Source organism: Cololabis saira, chromosome 12 (genome assembly GCF_033807715.1).
Source record: "Cololabis saira isolate AMF1-May2022 chromosome 12, fColSai1.1, whole genome shotgun sequence".
Taxonomy (NCBI): Eukaryota; Metazoa; Chordata; class Actinopteri; order Beloniformes; family Belonidae; genus Cololabis; species Cololabis saira.
The window spans coordinates 33,093,765-33,108,736 of record NC_084598.1 but is presented as its reverse complement, the minus strand read 5'-3'; the positions used below and the strand labels follow the sequence as shown (position 1 = coordinate 33,108,736).

Below are 14,972 nucleotides of genomic sequence, written 5' to 3'. Positions count from 1 at the left end.
ACACACACACACGCATTCCAGCGGGCGGAGCCGTGACGCGCCGGGACGCTTGTGAATGGCTGATTTATGGTTCCGCGTTACACCAACGCAGAGCCTACGGCGTACGGTGCGCGTCGCCGCGTACCCTACGCCGTAGGCTACGCCGGAACCATAATTCCGGCTTGAATGGGCTGCAGCGCAGAGCGCCGCTCAGAGTCCCAGTGAGCGCAGGAGCGGAGACAGAGAGAGAGACTGAGAGGGAGCAAGTAAAAGTTTCATAAATGGATTGCTTTGGTGGAGTCAGACATCTGCTGTTCTCATATGTTCTCATCAACGGCATATTAATTACTTTACAAACCAAAGAAGGTAAGTGTCCGTTTAAAAACTCTTGTAAATTTTGTTAAAAAGTTGCTGACATGAAGTTTGTTTTAGTGAAGCGCAGGCACGCTTGCCATGCGGGGAACCTCCTCGCAGGAACTTTAAAACCCAGGAAACATTCCCCTTTACTTTTGTAGCAGTTATTTTAAACTCTTAACCAAAGAAAATGGTTAAAATGGATGTGCAATAATGGTAAAAAAAATTAAAAAATGAGTCATATTAGGAAATAAAGTTAATTCTGAACGCGCATTCCTCTAAACTTTTGCAGGAGACTTACCTGAAGTTCATATTTTTGGCTCAAACTGCAGTGGGTTTTCTCTCCGAAATTTGCTTATTAACTTTATTAATAAGAAATGTTTTATTTTAGTGCTCATAGTAACATCTCTCTGCTCAAGTATCAAAGTTTGCCAACCTAATCACTAACTCACACCAACATGTTTAACCTTGTCTAAATTACAACCTACTAAAAATACTAAAAAGTAGGATTACCATTTTCAGATGTCTTTTTTTTCTTCTACAAATAGATTTAAAGTGAAAATGATTATATTGTGCTGTGCTCAAAGCTGTATTTTCCTGTTCTGACATCCCCCCCCTGTTTCCACAGAGGTGCTTTTGGACATGAGGGCAACAGGAGGAGAGCTAGGCTGGTTGACATGGCCCTTAGATCAGGGAGACAGACCAGGGGTGAGTATTGCTCAAGCTTCAACCTCCAGCTCCCACGTTTCCAAGAGGAATTTGCCTTTAGGATAAACCAACATGGAGGAAATGTTGCAGGAATGGACTGCCTGCAAAGCCTCTGGTGCTAAACCTTTGACCATTTCACTTGCAAAATTTGCTGCCTATTGGCCCCTGCGTGCGCACATGTCAGTTTTCTGTAAAATCTGGCACTTAGAGGCAACTTGAGTATGACTATCAGAGGGAGCACGTGGGACCCTATCAGGAGTCGCCTCTCGGGTGTGTCAGGGCTGCACCCAAACTTTAGTCAGATAGAGTAGCTGTTATAGCTCTGCACTGGGAATACTTGTGGCTTCTTGTGGTTTCAAGGCTTCTGCTCCAGAATTGAATGTTAGAGAGCAATTAACTTTTAAAGTCTGCAGCATGTGGTACCTCTTTTTTTTTTGAGGGAGGAGGAGCTTCAGACGCAGCCAGTGTGTCAGGGCCACCTCTTCCTTACACCCTGGGAACATGTCTACATTTAGAGATGCATCCCCAACACTGCGGTTGCCCCTTTGTCCGCGTACGAGAGACGTGCGCGTCTTCGTCCATCGTGCAGCTGCAAACTAATTGACCTGTCAGGCTCCCGGAGATTCACAGTACAAAAAAAAAGCCCCATTTCATGTGCTCATGACTCAAAGGCATGTGCAGGCTTGCCGTTCGGTGGCTCACTGAACTTTCTCAAAAGAGGTTTCACACTGCTTACATCTGGGACATTAGTTTCACCTTTTATCTAACATTCTCTCCAAGGTTTGCCCGACTCATTTTTTTAGTGTGCATTTCTTTTCCCTCATGTAACTGCGGGTCACTTACAAAAAAAAAAAGAAAAAAAGTTCACCAGCTGTTTAACAGAGGTGTAGGTTCTGCTGTTGCTCGTCAGTTTTATATGCAGGGCCACTCTCTTAGCCAGCGAAGCACATTCCTTTAATTAATAGCACAGTGGCTACATGCAGAGGGGAAACCACAGCTCCTGCCCTGTGGGGGCCAGTTGCTCCTCGTGAGCCAAGGTTATGTTACAAGTTGCTGTCACTTTTTTCAAACATATTTGTGGCAGCGCTTAGTATGCGAGCAGCAAAGTTATCTGGGGAAGATGCCAATGAAAGACTGAATGAGAAATAATTTGGTATCCATGCAATGTCAGAAATGCACTGTCAGTCAGTGTTCTTGAGGTTTGCCGGGTTTTGAAGGTTGTTAAACGCTTATAAAATGGAGATAAATATGTTGAAAAAATGCATCATTGCTCTGACGGTCCATTAAAATGGACATTTAGGGGGAGACGTTAGGAATGAATAGAGCCATGGGGTTCAGGTTGCAATGGTTGACCCCTCGTGTGAAGTTGTCCCTCCTTTTATTTTGCCATGATTAAAAGCTCCCCAGGATGGTTTCTTCTTCTTCTAACCTCTTTGATTTGTGTGGCTTTGTTGCAGTGGGAGGTTGTCCAGAGGACTCTCAATGGCTCCCAGTTCTACTCCTACTCTGTCTGCAACATTGGGGAGCGTGAGCAGGACAACTGGCTGCGCACCACCTTCATCCAGAGGCGCTCCTCGGCGTCGCGGGTCTTTGTGGAGCTCCAGTTCATCGTGCGAGACTGTAACTCGTTCGACGGAGCCTCGTTAACCTGCAAGGAAACCTTCAACCTCTACACGTCCGAGTCAGATGCGGACGTGGGGATGACCTTCCGCAAAGGCCAGTTCAAGAAGGTGTCCACCATCGCTCCCGACGAGATCACCAGCAAAAACAAGATGCGCATCAACACGGAGACCCGGGTGGTGGAGAACCTGTCGCGGAACGGCTTCTACCTGGCCTTCCAAGACATCGGGGCCTGCGTGGCTCTGCTCTCCGTCAGAGTGTATTACAAGACCTGCCCCGAAACCATAAAGAGCCTCGCGTCCTTCCCCGAGACCGTGGCCGGAGGGGAGAACCAGGCGCTCCAGGAGGTTAGCGGCAAGTGTGTGGAGAACGCCATCAGCGAGGAGTTGCCTCGGATCTACTGCACGGCGGACGGAGAGTGGGTGGTACCTGTTGGACAATGCCAGTGCAAGCCCGGCTACGAGGAGGCTGAAGACTCCTGTCAAGGTAAGGACGACCTGTCCAGTCGTTTCTAATGGCTCTGCCTAGGGGTGGGTATTGGGAAGGACCTCAAGATACGATACGCATCACGATACTTGAGCCACGATACGATACACATTGCGATATCCCGATTATGCGATATCCCGATTATAATATTCTACATAGTTCACCGAAAAATGTAAAAATGCATTACACATCTTAAAATCCAAGTTGTATATATGTACATCAGATGATAGTGATGGATCTTAAAATCCGAGTTGCACGTTCATCAGATTATAGTGACAATTCATGGGACAAACTGAGTCAAAACAATGTTTTATTATAACTATACAAGCTAAAGTTACAACATATTTGTATATGTTTTTCATATTATTTACATCATATGAAATTAACATTAAATTTAGTATGAGGTTGCTTTAATTATGTGGCAAATGATAATAAAAACAAGAAAGATGGGTACTAAAACCAAGGACAGGCACAGTGATCAGTCAGTATAGATATAAATCCATAAATAAATAAACCTCTGTCCACTATTTTTCATTTTTTAAGGACAGGCAATTGTGTTATATAAAAAATAAATTATAAAATGAAATAAAACGTGAAATAAAACCTGAGCTCAGTGCAGGGCCCTCCCAGGGTTGGAAGAGAGTGGCAATGCCCAGGACTGTCACTTAGGTAGGAGCACTGGGTGATATAATAAAAATCGGGGATATAAAAAAAGAAAATCGATATTCAAATTTTGAATATCGATATTGAATCGGCTGGAAAAGTATCGCGATATATTGCCATATCGATATTTTTGCCCACCCCTAGTTCTGCCTCCTTGGTGTAAACCAGGGTTGTGAAAGTCTTCTGAGTGACACCTGTATAAAACAAGCCTGTATGGCAAATATGCATGGTGGGTACAATTATCATTGTTCATTGGAATTCTCCCTTTGGCTAACGTGGATCCTCTTCAGTGGAAGGAATGCTGAGGCCTTCCCGTACATGTCCCGGCGTAATTCCCTGCCTTCAACCATTGAAACTGGGAACGCACGTGTTTCGGTTCCAGCTTTGATCCTAAGATGTGCACATCTCTGGAACAGTTCACACAAGTGGACTTTTTCTTCTCACTGTAATTGGCATCACTCAGTGCCGAGCCACGGCTTTAGGGACCTGAGCAGTTGCTCGGGGCCCCGAGACGACCATTTGGTAATTGACGTGTGATAATTAATATATTGCCGGAGGTGTAATGTCACACAAAAACATAAAACACCCCTAACTTGTGTAGTGATTCAGCCTTCAATAACACAAGATGTTGCACTAAGATGAAAAATCCTCTTTAGGGCCACAAGTGAGAAAAGAGAAGGGAGAAGGAAAGGAAAAAGGAAAGAGCTGTATGTTTTGTCTTTGGAGTGTTTTTTTAAAGTTAGTAAAGTAACTCGATGTTCTCGACATCTTAACCCGACTCTTGGCAAGTTTAATAGTACGTTCCTTTACTAGTTAAAATGTAGAGGAATTTCTGTTCCGTTTCTGTTTTAAATAAACGTTTTCTTTTTTTATTAACTACATGCTCATTTATGTATGGAACATCCCCGGGAGGACTGTTACTCAACGGCTTAAACCCCCTACAGACCTTTGTAATCAAGTTATAACACATAGAGGCCACATAGTTTTTACTTGTGCGTCTGTAATGACAGTCAGGAAAATTAAAGATTAAACTCATGGATGATCAAAATGGTAATCAGCGCATATTAAATTGATAAGGACCACTAGATAAGATGCCAGAAGACATTTTTGTTATATATTAACATTTAAAAAAAATGATGCTTCTTGCGGTTTTTTTATTTATTTATTTTTTAAAGTTTTCTTAACTTTCCTTGTGTTTTGTGAAGTTTTGTGGCATTTCTGGTCATGTGCTGCATTGAATATTATCACGGCTGCTTTTTCAGCACTGAGGTTTTATTTCTGTCTTGTGGTCACAGTGACGGCTACTTTTTAAAACATCCGTCCTAAATACTGCGTAATTAATGTCTCACTCAAACATCTAAGCTTCTGCAACACAGTTCCTGACTTACATCATATTGCATTAGGTGCTTTCCTGCTCTCATAATCACCTGATCTCTTATCTCAGTCCAAGTGTGCTCTGTAGTCTAGCCATAACTCCGGCCTTTGACTTTGCATATATGGTGCAGTCGTATTTTAAGTCCCTGCAAAGAAGGGCTTTTATTGTTGTGGGAAGGGCTGCCAGGGTGAACGAGAGCGATCAAAGAAGGCAGAAGGCTACTGTACTGTGATGGATTAGCATCTTTAAGGCTGCTGGGAGGAAAGGGGAGGAGGTGGGATGAAGCTCCTGAGCCTCACAGACTTTGTTCATATCATGCATCACTAAAAAGGCCACCCCCCCCACCCCAAAGCCCCGCATTTCTAGAGAAAGAGCATGCCGACTTCATGTCCCCCTTTTCTGTCTTCACATCCATCTTCTGCTTCCCCCCCTCCTTTGTTTTCACAAATTTGCAAGGCCTCATCTTCGGGGTGTGAGTCGTCATGTGGCGGTGCAGCGCACACACGCTGGCATGTGAGGGCCTGTCGGGATCTGCTTTGTGACAGAACACCTAAAGACTCCCATGAGCCCTGAGTGATGTTCCTCCTTTGCTGCTTTTGTTTGTGGTCACGCTCTTGCATGACTGGAAACATTCAGAAACACCTTTCAACGTAATTTGAAACACACACCCTGCCCTGCCGTTGTTGTAAATTTCACATGCGAGCCACTTATAATGCACTTATTTCCCCCACTTAGTTTCCCCCCGTGCCACTGGCAGCGGACCGAGGAGAGCGCTGAGGTTTTCTGTCAGTACATCATTCATAGCTGCAGAAATGTGCCCGGTACAGTAAGACGATCAGGGAGGGGGCGAGGGGGGGAAGAGCGACAGGATGGCATGAGGGATATTCAGAATCCAGAGGTTGCATTTAGAGGTGGGGTGTGATTTCTTTCTCTTTTTTTTGAACGGAGAGAGGTGAGGAGAGGAATGCAAAGTTAGGAGAACAATGAAGCGCTGTGTTTCCCTGCGAGGCCGATGGAGCGCACCTCCACCTCCTCTCGGTGCATTCCTGATCAGTTTGCTGAGAAGGAGCCTCCCAACATTACTCCAGACCTGCGGTATTCCCAGGAGGAGGTGGTGTTTGGAGGGGGAGAGAACAGCTCCGGGTCAGGCCCTCGCATTTACACGACTAAACAAAGAAAAGCCCCAGAAACTACCAGTATGAAGTTTAAATGACAGGTCTGAGATGCATGAGGGCAGTTGCAGATGAAGGTGGAAATGAATCACAGGGTCGCAGCGCAGCGCCAAGATGAATGGTTTGGGAGGGATTTAAGAGGAATATCCTCCAGACACACAGTTAATCATTCTCTCCGCTTCTTTCCTGCGTGGAGTCCTGCTCGGGTAGAAACCACTAAAACTTCAGCTGTGGTGCTCTTTCTTATTTAGGTTGAGAGTTTCCATGTTCAGCCTTGTGTTCACTCAGTTTTATATCCCACGGGGACCAGTTAAAGTGGAGATGTATGACTGCACCTGGTTTTTGTCTCCATCTCTTCATCAACTATGAGCTCACTCGCCCAACAAACCTTATTTTTTGGGTAATTTTTTGTGAAAAACTCTCCGTTTGTGGCGTTTTTCCTCACAACAACTAATGAATTGGACAAAGTAAGCTCAGAAAATAAAGTAGCTTTCTGTCCTGCAGAATCATATAACTGTCGAGAGCATGCAAAGTAAGAGCCTTATTGGATTGTAAATGATATTAGGAGGCACAAAGTGAGTGGCCCGGCCAGCCGGAGAGGCGTTTAGCTTGAAAAAGAGGGTCTCTCTTGTGAAAGGGGTCTGGTAACCCTCCTGCTAAAGGGATACTCCCCAGATAAATCAACCTTAGCTCCATTACTAGATGGCAATGAGTGTAAACTTTTGCAAGAGAGCAAAACCACTTAAGAGACTGAAAAATATGTTTGTATCATAACAGCTGCTCACATTAGGACTTGTAGCCACAAGGGAAAGAAGGACTATTTTAAAACCTCTGATAAGACTTTAAAACATCAATCTACTTGAGTGATAGCGTGTATCTGGTCTAACTTTGTATGTGTACAAAAAGTGAACAAGAAGGAGTGTTTTTTCTCACCAGTAGTCAATTTCACTTTGTACTAGGGCTGGGCGATTTTGGACAAAAATAAAATCCCGATTTTTTTCTCTGAAAACCCGATGGTCGATTTCAATTTCGATTTTTTTGGTAAAACTACAAAATACAATGGAATAAATTGTTTCAAATGTTTTATCTTTATTTTTAAAGAAAAATAGCAAACAAATTTCCCTATTGGGAATGAAGTGCAAATGAAAGATACTGTAAATCCTCCTTGAGTTTAGTAAAGTGACAACAATTTTCTTGACCAAACAAAGATGACTAGACGAGCTCTGTCTGTAATGCAGCCAGCTGCAAAAAAGGAAAATCGATTTTCCGATTTTCCTTTTTTTTAACATCGTCTTGATTAATAAATCCGATTTAGATTTAAAATCGATTAATCGCACAGCCCTACTTTGTACCGATAAATTACTGAAAATATACTGACTATGCCGCTGTCATGCCACAAAACATGAGGAAGGTAAATGATACTGGACCCGGATCAGTATGAGGCTTAATGTCATGACTCACGCCAGAGCTATAAAGAGCAAAATGGCTGCAGAATTGCTAATTACACCTCTTATGAGCAGGTTTTTTACTGCAAAACCAACAACAGCCGTCCGCCAGGGTTCCCACTCCACCTCAGCCCATTTTGGACGTGTTTTGTTGATACTAGTCTGGGCTTCGCTCTGCCTACGTCACATTCTCAGATTTTCCGAGGCAGTTTTCTCCTGTGTCTGTTGCCCCCTGGACTTCCAAGTCGAATCCAGGACATTTTTTATTTGTATTGAGGATGAAAAAGAGTTAAGATGACTTGCCAGTCCAAGCATTGCAGATTCCTGTGAAGAAAAATGTTTTAAACTCCATCTCACGACTGATGGAGAACTAATACTGTTTACATTTGGACAATTTAAACTTAATCTGCATATTTAATACTGACTTTATCTATTGATTACTTATAGATTAAGATGTTTTACAAATAAACATCTTTTCCTCATTTAAAAGGAGAAAGAAATACAAATAAGTTAATAACTTGGAACTTGACCTTCAATAGTTTCCATTTATGACTCATTGCCATGCCTTTGTTTACCCATAATCCCTCTTGGCACCGTGCACTGACCCTGTGTCACCCCTCAAGCCGCCCTGGCTGGTTCTCGGGTTAGTGCTCAACTGTCCCGGTCCAAAACCTCATCAGCTCTTCAGCAAAACCTCCACAAATAAACCTTAATCCAACATTCTGGTCACACAGAGCTGCGTCTATAAAGGGAGACATGGTGTGGAACATTCGGGCCTCCGGGGCTCGGTTTGGTGTCTTTGAGGAAACGGTGTCTCGGTGGAACAACTGTCCGCCGAGTTCCAGTAAAGTTATTACTTTGGGCTCACCGAGGAGGTTCCAGTAAACAGTTTTCTCTCTCTCTCCGCCGCTCCCTCCCTCCGTGCCCATGTCTCCAAACTCATCCTCAGCTGATGCAACTGCAGAGCTGCAGTGTGACTGCTGCGCTGTGGCGAGTGATTTGTATGGGTAGTAATTGACTTGGGTGTGTTTGGGCTTTTTAAGTGAAGTAACTACTGGTTCTGCTTGCTTTTTTGCCTTTGTGTAAATCCTCTCTGCCTCCCCTTCTTCCCCCCGCATCATCCCCGTCTCTGAAGACCGTCTATTTAAGTCCCACGATGTTCCGCCTCTAATCCCGTATTTATTTGATAGTTCCTTATCTCAGCACATAATTCTTCTGATTATTTTGCAGCGCTTTGTGCCGTTTACTCAAGAGACGCACACTGTTGCGCAAGCGGCCCAAGTACAACAAACTGAGACGCAAACAAAAACGTTTCTTCCTCCGCGCGCTGTGTTAACGTTGCCCGTGAAATCACAGGGCCACTGTTGTTTTTGGCTGCCGCGCAGGTCATGAAAATGACACCAAATGAGTTTAAACATCCCGTTTCACACGGCCCTGATGGGACTATTTAGACTGTGTACGCTTCTCATCTCGGCCCCTGATAAATATGTTTTCCCACTACTGACCTCACCAGTATACATGGAGGCTAAAGCTGATCAATTCTGACAGGCAGAGAGGTTTTAAGAGGAATTAAAAGGGCGATCTTAGATTAAGGCATGCAATTTTTATCATAGATATAGAGATTTGAACTGCTGAGCATCCAGATGATCCATCTTTTAATCAGTTTGTACTAGGAATGGGTGATATTTTACCGTTCACGATAAACCGGCAAAAAAAGGGTAAGAATTTGTCATCTCGCGGTAAAAACGATAAATTCCCGTTGATGACGCAGAAGGATGGAAGGAAGGAAGGAAATGAGCAAGAAAGAAAGAAATGAGCCTGAATGAAAAAGAAAGAAAGAAAGAAAGAAAGAAAGAAAGAAATGAGCCTGAACGAGAAAGAAAGAAAGAAATGAGCAAGAAAGAAAGAAATAAAGAAAGAAATGAGCAAAAAAGAAAGAAATGAGCAAGAAAGAAAGAAAGAAACAAAGAAATGAGCAAGAAAGAAAGAAAGAAATGAGCAAAAAAGAAAGAAATGAGCAAGAAAGAAAGAAAGAAACAAAGAAATGAGCCAGAAAGAAAGTAAGAAAGAAATGAGCAAGAAAGAAAGTAAGAAAGAAATGAGCCTGAAAGAAAGAAAGAAAGAAAGAAAGAAAGAAAGAAAGAAATGAGCCAGAAAAGAAAGAAAGAAAGAAAGAAATGAGCCAGAAAAGAAAGAAAGAAAGAAAGAAAGAAAGAAATGAGCAAGAAAGAAAGAAAGAAAGAAAGAAATGAGCAAAAAACAAAGAAATGAGCAAGAAAGAAAGAAAGAAAGAAAGAAAGAAAGAAATGAGCAAAAAAGAAAGAAATGAGCAAGAAAGAAAGAAAGAAACAAAGAAATGAGCCAGAAAGAAAGTAAGAAAGAAATGAGCAAGAAAGAAAGAAAGAAAGAAATGAGCCAGAAAAGAAAGAAAGAAAGAAAGAAAGAAATGACCCAGAAAAGAAAGAAAGAAAGAAAGAAAGAAAGAAATGAGCAAGAAAGAAAGAAAGAAAGAAAGAAATGAGCAAAAAACAAAGAAATGAGCAAGAAAGAAAGAAAGAAAGAAAGAAAGAAAGAAATGAGCAAAAAAGAAAGAAATGAGCAAGAAAGAAAGAAAGAAACAAAGAAATGAGCCAGAAAGAAAGTAAGAAAGAAATGAGCAAGAAAGAAAGTAAGAAAGAAATGAGCAAGAAAGAAAGTAAGAAAGAAATGAGCCTGAAAGAAAGAAAGAAAGAAAGAAAGAAAGAAAGAAAGAAAGAAAGAAAGAAAGAAAGAAAGAAATGAGCCAGAAAAGAAAGAAAGAAAGAAAGAAAGAAAGAAAGAAAGAAAGAAAGAAAGAAAGAAAGAAAGAAAGAAAGAAAGAAATGAGCCAGAAAGAAAGAAAGAAAGAAAGAAAGAAAGAAAGAAAGAAAGAAAGAAAGAAAGAAAGAAAGAAAGAAAGAAAGAAAGAAAGAAAGAAAGAAAGAAAGAAAGAAAGAAAAATTCCAGTTGATAGGTTTTTGTGTAACAAACATGGCGGATCTGAGAGCGAGATAGATTTATAGTTACAAAGGTGGAGTTGAATTGGTATTTTTTTTATCGTCATTTTTATCGTTATCGGGATAAATGCCAGAAATGATCGTGATACATTTTTTAGTCCATACCGCCCATCCCTAGTTTGTACCTGGAGCCACGCAGGTTCATCACAATCCCTGCACATTTGTGTTTAGGGTCATGTGAGATTTCAGCTCACCCGATGTTGGACACAAAGAGACATTGATTGCACAAGTACTTGCAGACACACACTGAAATCTTCCGCTCCAACAGTTTCACTTCTACCCTCCGTCCCCCGGTGCATGCGTCAGGAGATGCTGTGAGTCACGGTCTTATCAGCTCATGCTGGTCACTTAGAGGCAGAGCCTCCCAATCACCCGTCTTCTGCTCCGCTGGCGCTTTAAACTTACCGATTTTACTTTGAATTAGTGGATTCCTCAGATGTGCTGCCAAGGTGACGTTTGCCTAGCAGGCTGAACTTGAGGGAGTTGGTTAGATAAATGAGGGGGGTGTGGGGGGGCTTTGAAAGCACTTTCAAGTGGTGTCATGCTCTGTCTTGTTAGGCTGCGTTCGCTGTTGAACAGTATTCCGGCAATTACAGCACACAATGATGGAAATTAAAGAGCGGATCCGGTGTTCCCCTCACGACGGGGGGGGGGTTCGGTCGCCTGTGTTGTGTCAGGACGAACAAAAGTAAAAATATCTCTAGTTTCTGAGTAGGAATGGGTGATATTTTACCGTTCACGATAAACCGTCAAAAATATTCCCCACGGTAAGAATTTGTCATCTCGCGGTAAAAATGATAAATTGAGGAAATGAGCCAGAAAGAAAGAAAGAAATGAGCCAAAAAGAAAGAAAGAAAGAAGGAAGGAAGAAAGAAAGAAAGAAAGAAAGAAAGAAATGAGCCGGAAGGAAAGAAAGAAGGAAAGAAAGAAAGAAATGAGCCTGAAAGAAAGAAAGAAGGAAAGAAAGAAAGAAAGAAAGAAAGAAAGAAAGAAAGAAAGAAATGAGCCTGAAAGAAAGAAAGAAAGAAGGAAAGAAATGAGCCTGAAAGAAAGAAAGAAGGAAAGAAAGAAAGAAAGAAATGAGCCTGAAAGAAAGAAAGAAAGAAGGAAAGAAATGAGCCTGAAAGAAAGAAAGAAGGAAAGAAAGAAAGAAACAAAGAAGGAAAGAAAGAAAGAAAGAAATGAGCCTGAAAGAAGGAAAGAAGGAAAGAAAGAAAGAAGGAAAGAAATGAGCCTGAAAGAAAGAAAGAAAGAAAGAAAGAAAGAAAGAAAGAAAGAAAGAAAGAAAGAAAGAAAGAAAGAAAGAAAGAAAGAAAGAAAGAAAGAAAGAAAGAAAAAGTATTTTTTTATCGTCATTTTTATCGTTATCGGGATAAATGCCAGAAATTATCGTGATACATTTTTTTAGTCCATACCGCCCATCCCTATTTCTGAGGTGTTTGCAGAGATTTCTGCTGAGAGAAGTAAGTAATTGTTCACCTTGTCAGTTTTTTTGTCATTCATTTTTTAAATGTTTCCCGTTGTCAAAGAATTCATCCTTAGGAAACTCCAAATAACCTCTTTGTTTGTGTGTGTCGTGAAAGTTGGACCATATTTCGTCTTGGTGACATTCCTGAGCCTGCAGGCTGTGTGTATACACGCATGTGTTGATGTGAGGGGGGTGGGGGGGGTCCGGACCAGCGTGAGTCGCATTGTATTGTCCCGCTGGCGTGTGAGGTCAGCACTTTCCTCCCCCCCTCCCCTCCTCCGCCCTCATCCGTCTGTCAACCCCCCGCCCCGCTCCCCTCCCCTGCAGCTCGACGCGACACCCACGCCGCTCGGCCCCCCCTCCCTCCCTCACTCGCCGCTAACAGGACGAGCCCGCAACGGAAACCGGAGGTCACCTAATCCCTGGGTGACTCCCCGACCCGTCGGCTCAGGGCTTTTCATTGTGGGCCGGTGCTTTCGCAGTCTCTCGCTCCGCCGCTTTCCCGTTTCTTCTCGTCCCGGCCTGATAAGTCATTCTGTTTATTGGTGCATTTGGTCCCATCTCGGTTGACTTCCCCTCTCCGTGCCCAGGAAGCAGACGACTATCTAGCCTTCCAGCGTGTCGCCCGTTGGCCCTCAGAGGTTTAAAAAAAAAGGGAAAAAGGTGTTGCATTTGCCGCCTGACACGGGGGGGATCCTGGAAAAACTCTGACCAGGCCAAATCCACCCAAAGCTGCGAAAACCTGCCGGGGTTGGCTTCTTCAAAAAGTACTAGGGCTGGGCGATATATCGAGATTTGAATATATATCGATATATTTTCAAACACGATATGGTACGAGACAATATCGTTTATATCGATTTTTTTTTTACATTTTTTTTTTAATGATTTTGATATAGCTTATTTTGTGACAAATTGACTTGAATGTTTTATTTGAGATTTGCACAAATGTTTTGTTATTTGCACAACTGTCAACCTCAGTGGAAAAGTCTGCCTGTTACTGTCTACATTGTATTAATTACAGTGTATTTTAATGTAATTGTTATGCAGGAAAGGGATATTTGTTTTATTTTATTCAAGAAGCATTTTTATTCTATATATGCAGGCAGTTTATTTTTATTTCATTTGTTTTATACATTTTGATATTGTGCAGACCTCTGTTAATAAAGATACCTGTGTGACATTTGGCACGAGGCTTTGTATTAAAACTGACTGTTTTTTTAAGGGTTTGCCTCAGAAAGAAATGAAGCTAACAGAGATGCTATGCTATAATGCTTTGGGGGAAACCCCAATTATGGCACAGAAAAAATATCGAGATATATATCGAGTATCGCCATTTAAATAGAAAATATCGAGATATGACTTTTGGTCCATATCGCCCAGCCCTAAAAAGTACCAACACTTTGACTGTCCTCGGCCCGTCCTGCTGTCAGGGAGTTTTCCGCGGCAGAGGGAGGGAGAGGAGAAAGGGGATCAGGGAATTTATTGTGTTTGTTAACAACCCCAGATGAAAGCACGAGTGCAATTGTAAAACAGATGTAATGCCCTTACAGCTGCTCCATTGGCCACTAATCCTTTTGACTAATGCCCCCAACCCCCCCCTCCCAACCCACATGCACACACTTCCATCAGCCTCTACACCTTTATTGCCCCCCCCGGTCTCCCCTCCCTTCCTCTGTGACCCCGGGCTCATGTTACCAGGTCCACATCCCCCATCAGAGACCCCCACTGTTCCCTCCGTCCAGGTACCTCCAAACGCTAATGGCATGTTGTCAGGTTACATATAAACAGAATGACATGACATTTAGCAATTACGGGTCCGGCTCAGGGATAAAAGTAGGGGAAGTGTAGTAAACGAGGGTATGTGCTCAGAGAGGGTGCTCGCTTTTCCTGCAGAGATGTTTGGGGAGCCGCTCTCCGATACGGATCTAGACATCGTGTTTACTTCTTGGTCAGATTTATTTTTCCAAGATCTTTTCTGCTGGCTGGCCTTACCTCTGAATTTAACCTCTCCCCCTCTTCCTCCTCGTCAGAGCGAGCATGTGTTTGTTTTACTTGGCCAGCGACTGCCTGTAAAGCCACGCACGGTTTAACTCGCAGTCACCCCGAGGCAGACGTGACCTTTCTGGCTTTTAAAAAGCCCCAGCGCCGGACTTGATTTTTAGGGAGGGCCCCCCGCTTCCCACCCCCCCCCTGCCACTTACCCCTCGTGTCCTGGGGCCGATTTGTGCTGTCAAGCCACCATGTTACCCATTCATCCATCCATCGGGCTGGGCATCTGTCAATGTCGCCGTCTCATCCATCTTAACCGCCACTGACAAACCGGGGAGCCCCCTCGGAGGCCGCGGAGCCGCCCCGACTCCCCCGAAGCTAGCGGGCCCCCGCGCTCGTTTGTGTTCATTAGGGATGGGCGGTATGGACTAAAAAATTTATCACGATCGTTTCTGGCATTTATCACGATAACGATCAAAAAAATACCAATTCAAGTCCACCTTTTTAACTATAAATCTATCTCGCTCTCAGATCCGCCATGTTTGATACACAAAAACGTCATCAATGGGAATTTATCCTTTTTTCTTTCTTTCTTTCTTTCTTTCTTTCTTTCTTTCTTTCTTTCTTTCTTTCTTTCTTTCTTTCTTTCTTTCTTCTTTCTTTCTTTCTTTCTTTCTT

General features: G+C 42.9%; 1 protein-coding gene across 1 annotated transcript in view; it reads left to right on the top strand.

The window, feature by feature from the left end:
- Positions 1-207: 207 nt before the first annotated feature.
- Positions 208-14,972, top strand: part of epha2b (eph receptor A2 b) — a 35,579-nt gene continuing 20,814 nt past the window's right edge. Inside the window, exons 1-3 of the mRNA XM_061736669.1 lie at positions 208-345; positions 962-1,041; positions 2,499-3,147. Coding sequence (XP_061592653.1) covers positions 261-345; positions 962-1,041; positions 2,499-3,147 — 814 coding nt within the window. The 5' untranslated portion in view covers positions 208-260. The remainder of the gene's footprint in view (positions 346-961; positions 1,042-2,498; positions 3,148-14,972) is intronic.